The following is a 21,275-nucleotide window of genomic DNA, read 5'->3' as shown; positions in this document are numbered from 1 at the left end:
CACGCCTCCTCTGGCTCCTCCCCCTGGCTTCGGGGCAGGGGTTCTGAAGCCCCGCCCCCTCACGGACCGGTCGCCTGCTCTCGCGGGTCAAACCGGCCCTATTGGTTGGCCTCGTCTTGGCTCCTCCCCCGATAGGGGCGGGGCGATCGATCGCCCCGGGAGGCGAAGGGAAGTGGAGGTTGCAACGTCTTGGAAAAGGGCAGGTGGCTCTCATCGTTTGGATTCGTGGTCCGCGGGACCTACCGAGGATGGTGGACTCGCGCTTTCCTCGGTGCAGGCCTCGGCCTTGAGGGAGGTGCCCGTGCAGCTCTCGAACTCACCGGGACGGGGGCTTGCCAGATTCACTTCCGTATCCCACGGCTCCGACACAGGAAGCCGGAAGTGCAGGTTTCGGCTGCAGGAGAAGGGAAGGGCGACCGCTGAGCCGGGACTTTGTTGGAGCGCTGGGGATTGTAGGAGCGCTCGCGCCCCGCTGCCCCTGCCCTTTTCGCATCGGACCGACTCTGCTGACAGGTGTGGTCCTCTTCCCTGAAGACAGGGTACCATCGGCGGGCGCTCCGCCGCCTCTCCTAGACTCCCCGGGTTTTCCGGACTGCCCCCTCCTTTTGGGCCCCGGGCTGGTTCCTGCCGCGCGCTTCTAGAGCACCGGCCGAGGCAGGCGGATTCAGGATCCAGGCTACTTCAGCGGCTAGCGGGACTGTTTTGGCACCCTGTCCCTCCGCCGCGGGGTCTGACTAGTGTGAAGAGGACTCTTTCCACTTAGGAGATATTTTTTTTTTAGTTAAGAGATATCTTCTGTCTATCAGACTTGAATGCATTTGAGGGCGTTAAGTCATTTAAAAACACCTCAAATATAGCAGCTAAATGTCTTACCTTGTATAGCTCAGTTTGGTCGCTTTGCAAAAACAATTAGTATCTGCCGAACCTCATCCCATCCCTACGACCTGAGGATGAATGAGTTGTGCCTGGCTTGTTCAAGGAACGGCAGAGCAGGCCAGTGTAGCTGGGGCAGCGTGAACAAGGGAGGGAATAGTTGGAGAAGAAGGAATAGGGACCAGATGGGACAGGGCCCTGTAGGCTGATGTAGGGACTTTGGCTTTTACACCGAGGGCAGTGGGGAGCCATGGCATGGTTCTGAGTAGAGGAGGAACATGATCGGAAGTACCTTTTAGACTGTTTTTGCTGCGTTTGGGAGAACAGACTTAGCGGGGCAAGGGTAGGAGCAGGGTGACCTGTTAGGTTATTGCAGTTATCCAGGTGAGAGACCATGGTGCCTTGGGCATTTTATTATGGACAATTCCAAAGATGTACAAAAGTAGAGAAAATAGTATAGTAAATCCCATGTACCCACCTTCCAGCCTCTACAATTATCAATTGTGGTTAATCTTGTGTAGTTTATACCCTCCGCAACCCTTTCCCATTATTTTTATTACTGTTAATAACACCTAATGAGATATAATTCACGCACCATACAACAAACACCCTTTTAAAGTACACAACTTAATGACTTTTAGTGTATTCCAAATTGTACAACTATCTCCACTACCTAATTTCACAACATTTTTATCACCTCAAAAAGAAACTGTGCCCTTTAGCCATCATCCCTCATTCCTCACCTGCCTCCTCCCAGCTGCTGGTAACTATAATCTATTTTCTGCATCTACCTGTTCTGAATATTTCATATAAATGGGGTCATACAGTATGTGTTCTTTTGTGATTGGTTTCTTTCACTCAGCATGTTTTCAAGGTTCATCCATGCCAAAACATGTGTTAGTACTTTAGTTCTGTTTATGGCCAAATCATATTCCATCGTATGTGGATGTGGAGCTCTGACGGTGCAGTAGTTAAAAGCTCAGCTGCTAACCAAAAGGTTGGCAGTTTGAAAGTTCGAATCCGCCAGCTGCTCCTCGGAAACTCTAAGGGGCAGTTCTACTTTGTCCTATAGCGTTGCTGTGAGTTGGAATCGACTTGATGGCAGTGGGTTTGGGTTTGGTTTGGTATACAGATGTACTAAAAAAAAAAAAAAAAAAAAGATTTTGTTTATTCGTTTATCTGTTGATGGCATTGGGATGGTTTCCAGTTTGGGGCTGTTGTGAGTAATGCTGCTGTGAATATTCACGTGTGGACATGTGTTTTCATTTCTCGAGTGTACTCCTAGGAGTTCCCCCATTATTTTGAAGCAAATTTCAGGCATCGTATAATTTCATTTGTGAATATTTGGGTTGCATTTTTCTAAGAAAGGATTTATTAAAAAAAAACAAACTTAACTGTGATATCCTTATCACATCTAACTTAACATTAATTGCTTAGTGTCATCAAGTGAATTTGGGGATGCATTTGATAGGACGTTCAGATGGATTAGATGTGGAAGAAAGGAGTCCAGAATGATTCCAGGGTGTCTGTCTTGATAACTGGAGAATGGATTTGCCATCAGCTGGTAACGGGGAAGGCCGGGTGGAACTGGCTTTTGGGAACTCTCAGGGGTGCAGTTTTAGATCAGTTAATGTTGAGAGCACTATTAGATATCCAGGTAGAGATTCCGTCTGGCCTGGAGATCTCTGATTTGGGGAGCCATCAGCGTTCAGTGATGGGGCTTAAAACTGTGAGACTAGATGGAATTCTCAGTGGAGTGAATGTAGCTAGAGAAGAGGTCCCAGGACAGAGCCCTGGGGCACCCCAACATGAAGGGATGGGGAAAAGAGGAGGATCCAGCAAAGGAGCCTGAGCAGGAGCAGCCAGTGAGGCAGGAGGGGAACCAGGGGAGTGGGAGGTTCTGGAAGCCAAGGGAGGAAGGTCTGTTAAAGAATCGGGGGGGAACCCCAAACCTACTGCTGTCGAATTGATTCTGACTCATAGCGACCCTCTAGGACAGAGTAGAGGTTTCCATAGAGTTTCCAAGGAGCGCCTGGTGGATTTGAACTACAGACCTTTATGGTTAGCAGCTGTAGCACTTAACCACTATGCCACCTGGGTTTCCAAGGAAGAGGGAGGAATCTAGAAGTTCCTCCTCCACATAGTCCTCCCGGGCAGGATTTCAAAGGGCTTGGGCTGCTCTCCTGCATGACCTACCTCCACTCCACAAGAGAATACAAGCGGCTCAGGCTGGCTCTTTGCCCCACTGTCTCAGGCTGAAGGCTCAGTTTTCACTTTCTGATACCTCAGCACCGATCATATGCCGGGGGCTCCTCACTCCCACCCCCTGCCCCCAGCTCCAGGGAACGCTCACCAGGCTCTGAATGGTTTAAAAAAAATGTTTTTTGATAGTAAATCCTGGTGGCTTAGTGGTTAAGAGCTACCACTGCTAACCAAAAAGCAGGTTGAGTCCACCAGGCCCTCCTTGGAAACTGTATGGGGGCAGTTCTACCCTGTACTATAAGATTGCTATGAGTTGGAATCGACTTGACAGCAGGGGTTTTTTTTTTTTTTGGTGAAGATTTACAGAACAAACTAGTTTCTCGTTAAACAGCACACATATTGTTTTATGACATTGGTTAGCAACCCCATGACACGTCAACACTTTTCTTGACCTTGTGTTCCTTGTTACCAGCTTTCCTGTCCTCTCCTGCCTTCTAGTCCTTGCCCCAGGGCTGGTACACCCCTTTAGTCTTCTTTTATTCCATGGGCCTGTTCAATCTTTGGCTGAAGGGTGAATCCCAGGAGTGAGACCTCATTACTGAGCTGAAAGGTTGTCCGGGGGCCATACTGTCAGGGTTTCTCCAGTCTCTGTCAAGCCAGCAAGTCTAGTCTTTCTTTTTGAGTTAGAATTTGGTTCTACATTTTTCTCCAGCTTTGTCTGGGACCCTCTGTTGTGATCCCTGAGGCTCTAAACAGTTTCCTTGGAGCTTCTCTTACTAGTGGTTTTGTCTCCCAGGGCTGCAGTAACAAAGGACCACACACAGCATGGCCTACAACAACAGTTTATTCTCTCACAATTCTGGAGGCTAGAAGTTGAAGTCAAGGTGTGGGCAGGGCCATACTCCTTCCGGAGGCTCTAGGGGAGGATCCTTCCTTGCCTCTTCCAGCTTCTGGTGGCTCCCGGGAGCTCCTTGTCTTGTGGGTACACCACTGCAGTCTCTGTTCTCTGTTCACATGGCCCCCTCCTGGCCTGTGTCTGTGTTTCTCCTCTGTGTGTCTCTTAGAAGGACACCAGCCATTGGATTTACGGCCTGCCCAGTTCATCCAGGATGATCTCATCTTTAGATCATTTTGTTAACACGTGCAAGACCCTTTTGCCAAATAAGGTCACAGTCCCGGGGTCCAGGGGTTAGGATGTGGACATATCTTTTGGGAGGGCACCATTCAACCCCTTGTACTAGGTGAGGGGCAGACACCCTCCTCTCCTCCCACTTGGGTGTGTGTGTGGGATCAGATTCCCAACACACTGACATGTCCCTGCAAATATAAAAAAAAAAAAAATTTTTTTTTTTATAATCCTCTCTAATTTCCTACAGCTGACAAAATTCTTAGCTTCAGTTTATAGTCCAGAGGTGGGTGCTGGGGAGAGCTTAAAGGCAGTACTGAGCCATTGCTTTTCCCAGCCCCTTAGGTGGTCTGCCATCTCTCTCTGCAGTGGGAGTATTTGTTACCTCTTACCTTGAGGCCTCAGGCATTACTGCGACTGAAAATCCACTTCGGCTTCCTGTTCTATTAGACAAGATGGTTGACATTCTGTTTCAAATGTGGCCCTAGGGCCCTTGCACAGGATACACTCCTTATCCTGCTGGGTAAGAGAAGTCTGCACGGTCTTGTGTGAAGCATTTACTGCCTTTCTCTTCCAGACTGTGCCGTGTTGGATGAGCAAGCATCCCCAGAAGAATCCACTTTGTGAGATGGTGCAGCCCAGTAGTGGTCCAGCGGGGGACCAGGACGTGCTGGTTGAAGAGTCTTCTCTGGGGAAGTCAGCCATGCTCCACCTGCCTTTGGAGCAGGGTGCTTCCGAGCCCCTCCAGCGCTGTCTGGAGGAGAATCAGGAGCTCCGAGGTGAGCAGGACTGTGGGTAGGTGAATAGAAGATCAGGGCAGCCAGACTTGCTGAGGGGAAGACTCAGTCTACTCACATAGAGCAGACCGAAGTGCCCAGGTGGCAGCTGTAGTTTATAACTCAGTGGGACTCTGGCTGTGTCTCCTGAGAGAAGTGTTTCCACTTTGGGGATGAGGCCTTTAAACTGCCAAGCCCAGAGTGGTGGGGGGTGGGAAAGGGAAGCACAGGTCCTAGGACTGCGGGCTCCATGAGAGCCAGTTAGTGCTCCCCAGCTTAACCAGCCCTCCTCTTTGTTTCAGGCTGAGTTCTCAGGCAGCGGGAAGCTCATTTAGAGGGCTCTCAGGATCCACACCTGGGGAAGGGGAAGGAGGGAAAGGAACGAAAGGGAAGAAGCAGGAGTGGACAGAGGGAGAAGCTGGGCTGCAGTGCAGGCCCCGCCACAGCCTTGTCAGGGAGCTGTGGAGCTGGAATGAGCCTTCAGAGTTCCACGTGGGCCATCATGGCCAGGCCTTTTGTATCACCGCATTGAGCAGTCCTTGGGTGTGGGCTTCCCTGGGTTGGGGGTGCAGTTACTCTGGGAATGGGTGTGGCTTCCCTGGGCGGCCTACTTCTGTCTCCCATCACCAGCTCGGTTGCACTTCCTCCTGTGTGTTCAAGGATCAGCTGCCCCGGGTTCCTGTGGCACGTACTTTCTGGGAGAACTTAACAGAGAACCAGGAGTGACGATTGCAGCCTCCCTCTCTGCAGGTCTCACTAGCTTCCCTGGTGGCATGACCCAGACCCTTGCTCCTGAGGCATCTGAGACCCATTGCTGTGCCCTCTCGGGTCAATGTGGTTGGCCTTGGGTGCTGCCTCACACGTGACAGCTCTCCCCCTTCCTCCTCATGATCATGCCACCACAGGGACTCCTCTGCTGCTCCTTCGGCACGAGTGGCCTGAAGTGCCCAGGTGGCTGCTGTAGTTCATAATTCAGTGGGACTGTCTCTAGAGAAGCGTTTCCGCTTTGGGGACCAGACCATTAAACGGAGTCATGGTGGGGGCAGTGGGAGAGGGAAGCATGGATCCAGGCTGTTCAGGGTATGTGTAGATGGCTCACCTGTCCCCACCCCCAGACCACATGGCCATGTCCTGCTCAGCATGGTGGCTTTGCTCTTGCTCTCCCAGAGGGATGGGGCCTTGAGGCTGCGTTGCCCTACATCTGCACTGCCTGCCCGTGTCCGGTGGGCGGCAGTGGAATGCGTTGGCTGTATCGAATAGGTGCTGGGTGTCAGGCCCGAGGTGTTGGTCTTCAGATGCTCCTGTTTGGGTATGGGGAGGAGGCTAGGGGCACAGGGGCAAGGGAGGACCTTGTCTCTGCTTGGAACACTTGTGGGGAACACTTCCTGGGAGAAGTTGCCCATACGTTGTCTACCACCTATTATATGAGTGCATTTGTGTGAAATGTCCAGAACAGGCGGAGCCATAGAGACAGAACACATATTAGCGGTTGCGGGGGGCTGGGGGTGCGTGATGAAAATGGACTGGAACTAGGTAATGGTGATGGTCGTACAACGTTGTGGAGATACTAAAAAGAACTGAACTGTACACTTTAAAGTGGTTCAGGTGGTGTGTTTTATCTCAATAAGAAACATTTAAAAGCATAGCAAGTGTGTGTGAGCCAAGCCTTGGCAGGCAGGCAGAGGAAACAGAACAGAGTGTGCGGAGGCATGGAGACAGCAGAGCCCTGGGCAAGGCATGAGCTTGGGAGTTGGTCCTCTGGGTTGGAGGATCCCTGCAGGGAGGAGTAGATGGCAAAGGTGACTTTGGAGGCAGCAGTGGAGTGTTTCATAGGGCTTTTACCAGAGCGGTGACATGGAGCTGCTCCCTCCTCCCATTTTTATATAGCTCTTCGGTTGATGGAACCTTTTCCTATCCTGGATGGTTTTTGTCACCCCCAGCAGCCCTGAGCAGTGCAATGGCTTCCTGGCCTCCTCAGAGCTCGGGCTGTTCTCCCACCGCCAGGGCTGGTCCCTGGCCTGTTTCTCTCCTTTCCTCTGGCCCCTGCCGGCTTCCTGAGATTTGCACAATGTTTGAGGCTCAGCCTGGCAAGAGAAGAACTGGCTTCTTCTTGAGGATGTTTTTTTCATGGGCTCCCCCTCCTCTTTCAAGGTGGAGGTGACAGTCCCTGTTGAATGTGCAGATGAGGACATGGAGGCTCAGAGAGGTGGACCTTGGCTCAGGGCACATCAGCAGTCCCTCCCAGGCTGTAGCCAGCAACGTCAGTCTGCCCTGGCGCTCATCCCCGTGAGTCTGCAGGTGCTCCAGGGTAGGACACGTGACTTCCAGAGTCATTTAAGAAGAAAGCGTCATTGGGCCACACTTTAGACATTTTTTTTATTATGGCCAAATATATATTACAAAAAGCGTTATTTCTCCTATTTTAAGGTATACAATTCAGTGACATTTATAATGCTGTGTCACCATTTCCCCCTCTCCTCAGCCCCTGGTAACCTCTATTCTACCTTTTGCGTCTATGATTTTGCTTATTCTAGATATCTTTATGCAAGTGGGATCATGCAGTATTTGTTCTTATTTCTCTCAGCATAATGCTCTCAGGCCCTATCCGTATTGTAGCATGTATGGGAACTTCATTTTCCTCTGTGGCTGAGCAGCGGCATTCCATTGTAGGCATGCGCCACAATCGGTTTATCCACTCACTCACTGGTGGACACTTGGGTTGTTTCCGTCTTTTAGCTATTGCAAGTAGCACTGCAGTGAACATTGGTATACAAGGGTCTGTTTGGATTCCTGCTTTCATTTCTTCTGGATATATACCTGGGAGTGGAATCACTGGGTCATATGGTAATTCTCTGCTTGACTTTATTAATTTATTGTGCTCTAAGTGAGAGTTTACAAATCAAGTTAGTCTCTCATACAGAAAGTTATACACATCTTGCTGTGTACTCCTAGCTGCCCTCCCCCTAATGAGACATCTGTGCTTGACTTTTTGGGGAAATGTCACATTGTTTACAAAGTGGCTGTACCATTTGACACCAGCAATGAATGAGGGTTCTATTTTATTTCTTCACATCCTCACCAGATGGTTGTGGTATTTCGTTGGAGATATTTAGGGGCATATTGTTAGTGTAATTAAGTTTGAAAGTGTTTGAAGAAATAATAGGAATTGTTTGAAAGCCCTGTATCTGTGTGACAGGTCTTATAGTATGATGGGGAGGGTGCCGTGATGGATAGCCCCGGCCTCAGGCCCCAGGACTCACCTTTACCTCTACTGTCTCCTCTGCCGCCAGATGCCATCCGGCAGAGCAACCAGATGCTCCGGGAGCGCTGTGAGGAGCTGCTGCATTTCCAGGTCAGCCAGAGAGAGGAGAAGGAGTTCCTCATGCAGAAGTTCCAGGAGGCCCGGAAACTGGTAGAGAAACTGAGCCTGGAGAAGCTTGAGCTGAAGAGGCAGAGAGAGCAGGCCCTGCAGGAGGTGGAGCACCTGAAGAGATGCCAGCAGGTAGCCAGGGGTGGGGTGGGCCCTTACCAGGAGGAAGTGAGTTGGGGCTGTGCCACCCGCCACCTGAGTTCTGAAAGAGGGAACCCAAGAGACTTGCGGGACTCAGGAAAGCATTTTTACTCATGGTTACGGTTCATTACAGCAAAAAGATACAGATTAAAATCAGCAAATGTAAGAGACACATAGGGAAGGGTCCAGAAGAGACCAGGTGCCAGTGTCCAAGTGGGTGGGGGCAGAGGGAATGGAGGGGGTAGGCCAGGCTGGGCCTAGTACGCCAGAGGAAGGGCTCGGGCTTTGACTCTGCCTGCAGTGGGGACCATGGAGCAGGGTGACATGATATGGCTTCCTGTAGAACGTAGAGTGTAGGGGGCAAAGATGGAAGGGGGAGCCCAGTTGAAAGTCTATTGCAGTGGCCTAATAAAGGATTAACCCAGCAGGTCTAGGGTGTCCACACCTGGTATATTCCAAAGAACAGGTTGGCCCTTGTCTGGCTCCTGGCAGATAACCCCTTAGCTCTTGGAATATCCTGCCTTTGTTTACCAAGGCCCCCACCGTAAGTCACGTTGTTTGCTACTTTGTTGGGGAGCCATTACTAGGGGCACAGCAGGAGGTCAGTGTGGCTACCTATTGAACACAGACACAGAGGTGATTGTGGCCAGGGCAGTGGCTGTGGTTGTGATGAAAAGTGGCCTGATGTTGAGATTTGTAGGTAGCAGACCTAGCAAGGAGGTCCGATCCTTGCGATCACGAAGGTGAGTGCAGGTCGCAAAGAAAAGAGCTCCACGTTCTGAACTAGCAAAAGGGACAGGGAAGGAGCAGTTGGCGGGGTGGGGAGAAGTCACAGGGTGGTGGGCATGCCAGAAGCCAGAGCACGGAGGGGCAGGAGCAGTAGATACTGCTGAGGGCTTGGGGCTGAGGGGAACTGAGGATTGCTGATGGGACCCAGGCCAGGACAGCTTGGGTGGGGTGATGAGGGAGACCGGACGGAGCTGGGGGGATGGGGATTTCAGACAACTTGGAAGTTTCATCACTGGTCAGTCCATCTTATTCTCTCATGGATCTATGCTTGTGGAATAGGGCATATATTTTCCTTACCGTCTTCCTGTCTTGCCCCCCACCTTGGTCACTGGCTGCCAGCTGCGTTGTGTCCCTCCTGGTTGCATCCTCATGAGGCACCCCAGTACCTCCTGCTTCTCCTTTGGGGGCTTGTTTGCCCTATCCCCAGAGATGAGGAGGAGGGGTTGGGGTGCGGGCAGATGGGCTCGTTCCCTTTCCAGCGCCCACAGTGCCTTGCATAGGTGAGGGGTGAGGGTGGGCGGGGGCTGCAGGGGGCTGCTGAAGATGGAGGTGGGGGCAAGTTAGGAGTCAGGGTGCATTGGGGTTAGAGGATCCAGGGCCCCAGGGTTGGGGTGCTAAGGGGAGGGGAGAAGCCTCAAGATGCATGTGCATTAGCCTGGGAAACTGGTGGGGGAGGAAAGTGGTGCTGACAGGAGGCGGTTTTTTTTCCTACAGCAGATGGCTGAGGACAAGGCCTCAGTGAAAGCCCAGGTGACGTCACTGCTAGGGGAGCTCCAGGAGAGCCAGAGCCGCTTAGAGGCTGCCAACAAGGACCTGCAGGCTTTGGAGGGCAGGTGAGTTGGGAGGGAAAGCCTGCCCTGGAAGCCACTTCCGGAATTCCCAAGAAGAGGCTGGTTTACGGGCTTTATCTGTGAGCAGGTGGAGTGATGACTGTGGGAGCTAGGTGATCACCCATGGTCCCAGCTGGCGCTCTGGCTCTTAGATCGTTTCCAGGATTTTAGAGCATTGCCTTAGGGGGCATTTAGATGGTCCCAAAGGCCACTCCCATGGCCAGTGGTTGGCTGGAAGGGCTCAGGTTGAGGACGGCAAAAGGACTCCTGACAAAAGCCGTCAGGGCAAAAGTCTGGGAGGGTGGGTGGGCAGGTGGAGCGTGAGATGCCGCACATGCTTCCTCAGTCCCCTCCCTCCCATGAGGGGCACTCGCAGCTGCCTCTCACCCCTCCTGGCCTCTCTCTCCAGCAGTGGGAGATAGAGTCAGTTGGCCATGTGTCTACCCAGGGAAACCCATGAGGGACTTGGTGCCCAGAGTGTTACTCGTGCTCTCTCTTTGCCTGGCACATCCTCAAGTATCTGACTCCCGACTTGGAGCGTAGCCATATCCGGAGCCTGCCCCAGTGCTTGCCCCAACCCCGCTGGGAGCCTACCATGATCCCCGCCCCCACCCCACCAGGGCCCGGGCGGCCAGCGAGCAGGCCAGGCAGCTGGAGAACGAGCGGGAGGCGCTGCAGCAGCAGCACAGCGTGCAGGTGGACCAGCTGCGCATGCAGAGCCAGAGCGTGGAGGCCGCACTGCGCATGGAGCGTCAGGCCGCCTCGGAGGAGAAGTGAGTAGGCTGCCGGCTGGGCCTATTGTAGTGCCGTGAGGGTGCGGAAGGTGGGAGGCTTGGGTCCCAGGCAGGTGATAAGCCAGCTGGCACCTGACCCTAGGGTTGGCAGGGGTGCCTTTGGGCTGGCACTGGGAGGGAGGAAGGAGGGGGGAAGATCAGGTTCTAAGTTGTTTTCTGCCTCCTGTGGGTGAGAGGCTATTTCTGTCCCTTAGCCTTGTAGCTTAACGAGTCACAGGCATGAAAGGTTAGAGGTCACAGGCATGAAAGCTTGTTAGGCTTGAGCCTGTTGTAGCCACTGTGTCAGTCCACCTCGTCCAGGGTCTTCCTCTTCTCTGCTGACCCTGTAGTCTGCCAAGCATGATGTCCTTCTCCAGGGACTCATCCTTCCTGACAAAATGTCCAAAGTGTGTAAGATGCAGTCTCGCCATCCTTGCCTCTAAGGAGCATTCTGGCTGTACTTCCTCCAACACAGATTTGTTCTTTTGGCAGTCCATGGTATGTATATTCAATGTTCTTTGTCAACACCAGAGTTCAGTGGCGTCAGTTCTTCAGTTTTCCTTATGCATCGCCCAGCTTTCCCATGCATATGAGGCGATTGAAAACACCATGGCTTGGGTCAGGTGCACCTTAGTCTTCGAAGGGACATCTTTGCTTTTCAACACCTTAAAGAGGCCCTTTGCAGCAGATTTGCCCACGTTTTTATTTTTTATTGTGATTTATGTGGAAGTTAACAGAGCAAATTAGTTTCTCATTAAACGGTTAATACGCACATTTTTTTTGTGACATTGGTTGCCAGCCCTGTGATGTGTCAGCAGTCTCCCTTTCTCCACCCTGGGTTCCCTGTTTCCATTTGTCCAGTTTTCTTGTCCCTTCCTGCCTTCTCATCTTTGCTTTTGGGCTGGCGTGCCCATTAGTCTCATACACAAGACTGAACTGTGAGGCATGTCCCTCATGTGTGGTGGTGTTGGCCCTATAGACCTGTCTAATCTTTGACTGAAGGGTGAACATCAGGAGTGACTTCAGTACTGAGTTAAAAGGGTGCCCGGGGGCCATGCTTTCAGGGCTTCTCCAGTCTCTGTCAGGCCTGCAAGTCTGGTCTTTGAGCTAGAATTTTGTTCTACAATTTTTTCCAGCTCTGTCTGGGACCCTCTATTGTGATCTGTGTCAGAGCACTCAGTGGTGGTAGCCGGGCACCATCTCGTCGTGCTGGACTCAGTCTGGTGGAGGTTATGGTAGCTGTAGTCCATTAGTCCTTTGGACTAATCTTTCCCTTGTGTCTTTGGTCTTCTTCCTTCTCCCTTGCTCCAGCTGGGGTGGGACCAGGAGATGTATCTTAGATTTGCCCACCTTTTTAGTCTCCTGTAATCTAGAACAGACCTCCTGCCTTTCTGTATTCACAAGAAGTTGGCATTTTTGAAGAGTGTAGGACAGTTCTGTTTCACTATAAGCCATTCTCATCTCCCTTTGAAAAATATTAGCTTTTTAAGGAAAAAGATACTGAATGTTGAACAATCAGTTCAGTTGCACTAATAATACTTGCTGTCATCAGACCCTGCCTCAAATTGATGGCCCCAAGGGTACAAGTGTACCCTTGGAATCCCTTATTGAAGGCATGTGCCTGCGACAAGAAGGAAGAGGGTTGAATTTTCAACAGGAAAGGCTGAGGTGGGACCAGGAAGAGCTGTGCCTCAATTGAAAGTCCATTTCTCTTAGGCGGAAGCTGGCCCAGTTACAAGTGGCTTATCACCAGCTTTTCCAAGACTATGACAATCACATCAAGAGCAGCATGGCCAGCAGTGAGCGAAACCGAGTGAGTATGGCTGGGAGGCTGATACCTGGCCAGGTGCTGTCCCAGAGCCTCCAGCAGTAACGTCTCTGGGATTGTCTGAGACAGGACCTTGCCCTCGACCCTTTCTCTGCTGCCTCATGAAAGGAGAACAGTATGGGGCCTAATCCCCCAAATTCTAGAATATTGCAATACAAGGCCCTACCTTCAGACTTGGGAGAATTGGCTTTTGGGGGGAATACTCGACTTACTGTTTCATGAAGGCTGTAGCTGTGACGGCCCGGGGAAGGTCTGCCCAGGGAAGGTCTGCCGCACCGTCTAGAGGATGCCTTAGGCTGCTTCAGCTTGACTAGGCTCTGCCCTAGGGGCTGGGAGGGTGCTGGTCTCCATATCCATGTCCTCCTGTGAACAATTACCCGCTAGGCTTCTGGCAGGCTATTCCCCAGTAGCATTTCCATTCCTCCATTCAGAGCAGCTGGTAGTCCTTTTCTAGTTTGTCCTGCTCAGATCTCTCCTAGATTGGGCGTGGTTTCTAGGGACCACATCTTTTGAAGGATGCTGTCCAACTTGAAGGTACTCAGAAGAGACTTAGAAAGTTACACCCTGAAAAGCAGACCATATGAGGAAGGGTTACAGAACTGTAGCTGTTTAGTCTCCTCAGAGAAGACTTGTTAGAGGTGGGTGCATCTGTATCGGACAATGGTCAGCATGGCTGAGTTGATGGCACGCACCTGGCAGGCAGGGGTCTGTGTAATTACCTCAGAGTGGGTGGCTCTAGGAGAGAGTGTGGTCCCTGTTTCCTGAAGGCTTTCAGAAGGGCTGCCCAGCTTTGGATTCTGGAGAGAGAATGTCTGCCCAGTGGGGATTGTGCCAGATGACTTCAGAGGGCCCCTCCCAACTCGAGGTTCTCATAAGCCATAAGGAAAATCTCAAGTTCTCTTTTCTCTGGGGCCACAGTGTTCTCCCTGGTATACATATCCATCTTGTGATCAGGCCGAAGGGGCTGGCATTACCCCAACCCAGTCTTGCCTGGGCCACTCTTCCACTCTCCTCGGTTCTTCTCACCCAGAAGAGTGGCCTGCTTGGAAGCTCTCTGCCATCAGCTCCCCCTTGCCTGCCTCTAGGGCATCCAGCTGGAAGATTTGAAGCAGCAGCTGCAGCAGGCTGAGGAGGCCCTGGTAGCCAAGCAGGAGCTGATCGACAAGCTGAAGGAGGAGGCGGAGCAGCACAAGACAGTGATGGAGACGGTCCCCGTGCTCAGGGCCCAGGTGAGAGCTCTCCTGGGTGGGCTGCACTGGGGTGGGGGGCAGCCTGGGCCCACCTTGGCACTGGGACTTGGCGTTTGTCTCTTTGAAAAATTTATGTAAAAACACTAATTATGCATAAAAAGCATAGGCGCACATAATTTTTATGCATAGGCACATATAATTTTACATGAATATGGAATGATCGTATAGTTCTTTTGTGTAGCCTCCCATTTTCCCATTTTAACATGTACAGTTCAGTAACATTATGTTCACCAAGTCGGGAAATTTACAAAGTTTTTCATTATCCTTAACAGGAACTCACTGCCCCTTAAGCATTACCTCTGCATTTCACCCTGTCCACTACGCCCAGAAGCACTAATAGACATTGGTTTCTATGCAGTTGACATCACCCTTTGTAGTAGCATTTCGTCAGCTCCTCTGGCTCTTGATCCCTCCTGACAACATGTCCAAAGTGTGTGAGACGTAGTCTCGCCATCCTTGCTTCTAAGGAGCAGTCTGGCTGTATTTCTTCCAAGACAGATTTGTTCGTTCTTTTGGCAGTCCGTGGTATATTCAGTATTCTTTACCAACACCACAATTCAAAGGTGTTAATTCTTCTTTGGTCTTCCTTATTCGTTGTCCAGCTTTCACATGCATATGAGGCAATTGAAAACACCATGGCTTGGGTCAGGCACACCTCAGTCCTCAAAGTGACATCCTTGATTTTCAACACTTCAAAGCAGTGTTTTGTAGCAGATTTGCCCACATTTTTATTTTTATTGTGATTTAGGTGAAAGTTTACAGGGGAAATTAGTTTCTCGTTAAACAGTTAATACTCGTGACCTCCGGGAAGGCAGTCATGGGTCTCCTCTGTTCCCTGTTTCTGGCCTGGAGGGCTTGATGGGTGTGCTGGGCAGCTCTTCTCTCTTGGGTTTACCAGGCGGATATCTACAAAGCGGACTTTCAGGCTGAGAGGCAGGCCCGGGAAAAGCTAGCCGAGAAGAAGGAGCTGCTGCAGGAGCAGTTGGAGCAGCTGCAGAGGGAGTACAGCAAACTGAAGGCCAGCTCGCAGGAGTCAGCCAGGTGGGCCCCTCTGTGTGGGGAGGCGGGAACTGGCATCTGCACCACCAGCAGTCACTTCAGGAGACTCATTCCTCTTTGCTTTCTAGGTTGGCTAGCACCCCCCTCCTCTGCCCCCTTCCCCCATTTTGCCAACAGCTTTTTAAGTTAGTCTGGCTAAGAGCTTTATGTGCATGTGCTGACGGGAATGTTTCTGTTTCCCAAGGGCTCTGATTGAGGATATGCGGAAGCGGCATGTCGAGGGCCCCCAGCCACCTTTGCCTCCTGCCCAAGGTGAGTGACCAGGTGACCTGTTAGCCTCCAGCATTGGGCCTGCAGGAGGAGGAGGAGCAGGAGGAGGAGGTGGGTAGACTAGGTTGCTGGGAGAAGGATTCTGTGATGGAGGAAATCAGATCTCTCGGCCTCTGGATTCTCTCCTGGTAAAGACAGCTGGGACAGTTTGAAGCTTATGTAGGCCGGCCCCTCTCCATCAGTATCCCCCTCCCCCTGTGAGGCTGAAGGGAGCGATGTAGGGGTTGCTCCTGGTTACACATGGGTGGTGACCCTAGGTTAGGTATGGTGGTACGGAATCAGTACTTTTTCTACCCTTCCCTTCTCTCTGACTCGTACCCCTCAGCAAGTACAGGACGCCTCTAACAATAGACGCTGGTTTTCCTTTCCCAGCTCATCACTCCTTTCACCTGGCCCTGCCTAGCCAGAGGAGAAGCCCCCCCGAGGAGCCACCTGATTTCTGTTGTCCCAAGTGCCAGTATCAGGCTCCGGATATCGACACCCTGCAGATACATGTCATGGAGTGCATTGAGTAGGGCTAGGAAACACCAGGCCACCTGTGGATGACAAGACGAGGACAGTGTAATCTGTGCTTTGCTTTTCCACCTGCGTGGTCCAGAATTAAGGGCTAGTTCACAAAGAGTGGGGCTGTTGCTTTGACCCCCAAGAGCTAGTTTCTGCTTCAGCTCTTTGGGGATTGCTGCTGTTTTTCCTCCTTTAGGGCATAGAAAACCATGCTCTGCTCTTTGTGTTCTATCCTATCTGCTCCAATCGCTTGCTGCTGCGGGCTAATCCCTCTTCTTCCGCTCCCACCCAGGGAAGGCAATAATTAAGGCCAGGGGCAATCAGCCAGAACTGCTTCCTGAGCCGAGATGGGTGGCAGCTCTCCCTCCCACCAGCCAGCTAACTCACCCTGCCTTGAACTCCAGGTGTATCTCAGTCATCCTCATTTCTCATGTTTGATGTGCGGTATTCCATCTTGTGGCCCCACCATGGAGTATTTAACCAGTTTGTTATTGATGGACATTTGGGCCGTTGCCGATCTTTTTGTTGACATAAACCATGCTCCAGTGAAAATCCTGTGCGTGTCATGCGTGTCTTCGGGACTGCTTCTTAGAAGAGGGCTGTTAGCAGCGGTGAAGGTAGGAGGTGGTTCTTGAGCAGGCGAGGGCCTGTTTTCCCACAGCCTTGCCAAGAGGGAGTGTGTGGTCACTCCTTTGGGTTTTTTGCCGTCCTCTAGGTGTGCAATTCTCTAGTTACTAGTGAGGTTGAGCATCTTCTCAGAGGTTTAAGGGACTGTTCCTGTCTTTTGCCCATTTTTCTATCAGGTTGTTTTGGTCTTTTGTGCCTTGTTTTTTTATGAACTGTTTGTTTATTAGTGGGACTAGCTTTTGTTTGTGGAGGAAGTTGCAAATCTCTTTTCCCAGTTGGATTTTGCTCCTAGTGTCTTTTGTCTTGAAGCCTTTTATCCTTACATCATCCCATTTAGCAGTCATTTCTTTCATTGCTTTGGATTTTGAGTTGTTAACACCTCATGGCCTGATGGAAGGAAACTTCATACACAGATTTCTCATGTGCTTTCTCTGACATCAAAGTGTGGCTTATCTTGGGCCTGTCCAAGAGGCTTGCTGTTCTGTGTAAGGTTCTTCATGTTTGGGAAGCTTGTAATGCTGTTCCTGGCCTTGTGAGTGGAGGCCATTTGGCAATAGTTGTCAGATGATGATCAACAAAGGCAAAGTTCTGAGCGTTTCCTAGGATGTCAAAACCAGGGGCATTAACCCATTATGGGCTATATGTTAGAATCATCCAGGGAACATTAACAGAACACTGAGGCCTGTCCCCCCTCCTCCAGACCAGTTGAGTTTGAAACTCTGGGGCGGGACCGGGCCCTGACGGAGCACTGCTACTCTTTTGAAGCTTCCTTTCCAGGAGGCCTCTGCTGCCTGCCTCCGTCCTTCTTCTGTTGTGCTCTGGATGATCTTTCTGTAGGACTGACTGTAGACTAGATAGTAAGGATTTCAAGCCATACCATTAGCCTGGAAGTAGGGGTCTGGTTTCTTCCTCTACTGCTTTACTTAGGTTGGGTTTCCAGAACAACTGGTTGGATTCCTCCCATGAGGGGGCCCAGCATGCCTGCCTAACTAGTTGTGACCCTTGATCTTCATGACCAGGGTTTGCGAGGTAGAGAGACCAAGAACACCTCACCTGCAACCTCCATGGCTCCCGTGGCTCACACGTGCACCCCACTTGTCTGCGGCACCTTTCTGCTGTTTGAGGCACAAGAGAAATCCAAATGACCAGTGAGCACAAGAAAGCATTTCAATCTCACTAGGAACTAAAACAATGCAAACCCACACAGTAAATAAAAAATGATGTTAAAAGAGCAACACACCAAGACAGGGTGCTGGGGACAGACCTTGCTATGTCCCCCTTCAGCGGAGGCAGGCTTGGCCATCTGGAGCAAGAGACTTAGAAAGTGTCCTCAGCCCTCTTAACCCTAAAGAGACAGTCAGCTGTGCACAATGACTTGCATCATGAAGGTGCTCACCACACCATTATTTGGAGCAGCTAAAAGGCCATGGTGGCTACGCAGCCATTGTTGTGAGCGTCTTGTGACCCTGGCTCATGCTTTGCAGTATGTTGGGTGGAAACCATGTATAAAGTATGACCCCAGCTTCAAGAACATGCACTGCTAACATTTGGATGTACTTGGGTGGTGGCAGTGCCAGTAATTTCATGTTTTCCTTAGGTGTTTATGTATTTTCTAAGTGCATATAATTTGCATGTATTACTTTTATATATAGACAACATCTGTTATTGCAAAGTCTGCCTGGTGTTAAAGCAGCTCCGAGGTTTCATCTGTGCCACTTGCTGGGAAAAGAGCCCACTCCTTAAAATATAAGCAAACCATTGACATGTTAGCAAACAGACGGGTCTGAGCTGGCTTTTTTTGTCTGAAGACTAGGTAGAAATGGAAAGACTGCTGATGGGTCCCTTCCCCATAAGTTTTGCCAAAAAGAGCAGAGAGCATACTGGGAAATCCTGTGGGAAGGGGACTGGAAGGGCTGGGGGTCTGCTTAGGTCCCTTGGCTGTCCAGTGGTGGCCTGGTGACTTTACCTTTCTGAGTCTCATTTTCCTCATTGGTAAACCGGGACATCTACCTTTTGCTGATCCGCGAAAGGTGCCTATAAGGTGTGCCTGGCGCATCGCCGGTGTTCAGTAAATGGGTTCAGGAAACAAAAGCAGCAGGTCTCACTTAGTTCAAGGGAGTTTGGGGTTGAGCGAAGAAAAAGATGTGGCCACAAGATGGCAGTGTTTCACCACAAACCATTTATTAAGGCTGACATTGACAGGTTTGCAGCGTGGGGGGCAGCACCACCAAAGGCTGGTAGTGGTGGGGTGATGGTGGTGGTGGGGATACAGTACACATGAACCACAGGGGGCTTACCTCTCAAGGTGTTGCATATGGGTCTGCAACCATCTGAACTTAATCTTCATGTATGGCAGGAGGTCAGTGGCAGGGTTTATTTTTCCATGTGGGTATCCAGTTGTTTCGGAACCATTCGTTGAAAAGACTGTCCCTTCCCCATCGAATAACCTTGGCATCCTTGTTGAATATCAGTTGAACGTACACGTGTGGACCTCCTTCTGTATGTCTCCTCTCCCACCGATTTCGCATCTTGATTAGTATTGTACATTTATATTAAGTCTTGAAATGCAGCCACGTTGTCCTTTAGTTTTGTTCTTATTCAAAATTATTTTGCCTATTGCAGGTTTTATGTATTTCCGTATAAATTTTAGAATCAGTCAGTTTCTACGAAATGCCTGCTGGAATTTGGATTGAATCTATAAATCAGTTTGGGAAGAATAGACATCTTAGCAATCTCAAGCTTTCTAATCATGTTCAGTGGTGAAAATGGTACATCTCTGCATTTGTTTAGATTTTCTTCAATTTTCTCTCATCAATGTTTTGTAGTTTCCGTGTATAGGGTCTTGGACAAATTTGCTTAAATTTACCCCTAAGTATTTAATTTTTTGCTGCTATTGTAAATGGTATTAAAAATACAATCCAATTGGTCATTACTAGTTTATGTACAATAAAATTTTTAATCGACTTTGTATATTGAAACTCCGCTAAACTCCCTTGTTAGTTTTAGTAATTTTTCCATAGATTCATTAGGATTTTTTTATGTGTCTGATCATGTTGTCTTAATTAAAGCAACTTTAAATCTTCATTTCCAATATGTGTGTTTTTTTATTTCTTATCAGAGTTCAATAGCTATTCAGTGATATTCAGTGACAGGTTCACTGCTGAAGAGAAGTGCTAAGAGTGGGTATACATACTTGGTTTCTGATCTTACAAGGGAGAGCGTTCTGTTCAGTGTCAAGTACAATATTGCTTATAGGTTTACGTAGAAACCCTTGGTCAGGTTCAGGAAGTTCCCTTTTTTTCCTAGTTTGCTGAACAGGTTTTGAATTGTGTCAGGTGTCCCTGTTTTTTTTTTTTTTTTTTTGCATCACTGAGATAATAATATGTATTAGCTCTTATTATGTTAATATGGTGCACTGCACTGATTGACTCTGGATGTGAAACCAGCCTTGCGTTTCTAGAATAAAACCTACTTGATCGTGGTATGTTATCTATTAATATAATGTTTAACTTGGTTTACACTTTTTTTTTGTTTAGGGTTTTTCTGTCTATTCTCATAAGGGATTTGAGTCTGTAGTTCTCTTATTGGTGATCTCTGTCTGGTTTTCATTTCAGAGTAATATTATCCCTATTCCTCGATTTTCTAAAAAAATTTGTGAGACCTACATAATTTCTTCCTTAAGTGTTTGATAGAAATAGCAAACATATCACCTGGCCTGGAGTTCCTTTGTGGGAATGTTTTTAATTTTGAATTAACTTTATTAATTGATATAAAACTTCTCATTCTTTTTTCTTCTTGTGTCAGCTTTAGTAAGTTGTATCTTTTAAGGAATTTGTTTCATCGAAGTCAAATTTATTGGCACAAAGTTGTTCATAATATTTCGTTATTACCCTTTTATCTGTTTCACTGATTTCTGCTCTTTCTTTTTTGAAGTATTTCCTCCTTTCTGTGTGCCTTTTGATTAATTTGTCCTTTTTTCTACCTTCTTAAACTGAAAGCTTAGATCTTTGATTTTGAAACCTTTTTACTTTCTAATAGGATTTAAAGCTGTATAGTTTCCTCTAATCATTGCTTTAGCTGTATCCCCAAATTGCTTATGCTGTGTTTTTTTTTTTGATAACTTAGCTTAAAACGTTTTCTAACTTCCTTAACGCTTTTTCCTTTGACCCATGGATAATTATTTTGATACGTGTTTTTTTGTGATTTTTTTTCCCAGATTATAAAGAATGGTTTCTCAATTAATTCCATTGTGTTCATAGAACATACTATGTTATGATTTTGGACCTTTTAATTTTATTGAGACTTGTTTTATAGTTTGTCTTGAATGATGATTATTGATGAATGGTCCATGTGCACTTGAAAAGAATGTGGATGCTGCTTTTGTTGGGTAGAGTGTTGATGAGGCTTATTTGGTTGATAGTGTTTTTCAGGTCATCTCTGTCCTTACTAATTTTCTGTCTACATCTTCTATCAATTAATAAGAGATGAGTGTTGACAACTGTTGAGCGGAGGAGTGGCATGATCTGATTTATGTTTTAAGAAGAATCCCTCTGGCTGCTGTGTAGAGAATACACTGAGGAGTTGTTGTTTGATGCTGTTGACTCAGTTCTGACTCATAGCGACGTCATGTACAGTAGAACGAAATACCGCCCAATCCTGAACCATCCTCACAGCCGTTGCTATGTGTGAGCCCATTGTTGCAGCCACTGTGTCAGCCCATATTGTTGAGGGTCGTCCTCTCTTTTGATGACTGTCTGCCAAGGATGATGTCCTTCTCCAGGGACTGCTCCCTCTTAATAACATGTCCGAAGTATGTGAGACAGAGTCTCCCCATCCTTGCTTCTAAGGAACATTCTG

At 49.1% G+C, this 21,275-nt stretch overlaps 2 protein-coding genes across 4 annotated transcripts in view; both read left to right on the top strand.

Moving 5' to 3' along the window:
* Nucleotides 1-21,275, top strand: part of PLXNA3 (plexin A3) — a 139,759-nt gene that overhangs the window by 81,652 nt on the left and 36,832 nt on the right. The gene's annotated exons all lie outside the window — the stretch shown is intronic.
* Nucleotides 349-19,781, top strand: IKBKG (inhibitor of nuclear factor kappa B kinase regulatory subunit gamma). 2 transcript variants are annotated; one of them, XM_049872416.1, is made up of 10 exons: nt 349-513; nt 4,779-4,980; nt 8,268-8,479; nt 9,995-10,110; nt 10,728-10,880; nt 12,597-12,693; nt 13,794-13,937; nt 14,857-14,999; nt 15,202-15,269; nt 15,660-19,781. In XM_049872416.1, exons 2-10 carry the CDS (start codon nt 4,794-4,796, stop codon nt 15,800-15,802), a joined length of 1,263 nt encoding a protein of 420 aa, XP_049728373.1. In that variant the 5' UTR covers nt 349-513; nt 4,779-4,793; the 3' UTR covers nt 15,803-19,781. The 2 variants fall into 2 exon arrangements, with proteins under 2 accessions (XP_049728373.1, XP_049728372.1); XM_049872415.1 differs by having other exon boundaries at nt 9,992-10,110.

The sequence above is a fragment of the Elephas maximus genome, chromosome X (assembly GCF_024166365.1).
Source record: "Elephas maximus indicus isolate mEleMax1 chromosome X, mEleMax1 primary haplotype, whole genome shotgun sequence".
NCBI lineage: Eukaryota > Metazoa > Chordata > Mammalia > Proboscidea > Elephantidae > Elephas > Elephas maximus.
Note: the sequence above shows the minus strand (reverse complement) of the source record. Positions and strands in the feature narration are given on the sequence as shown.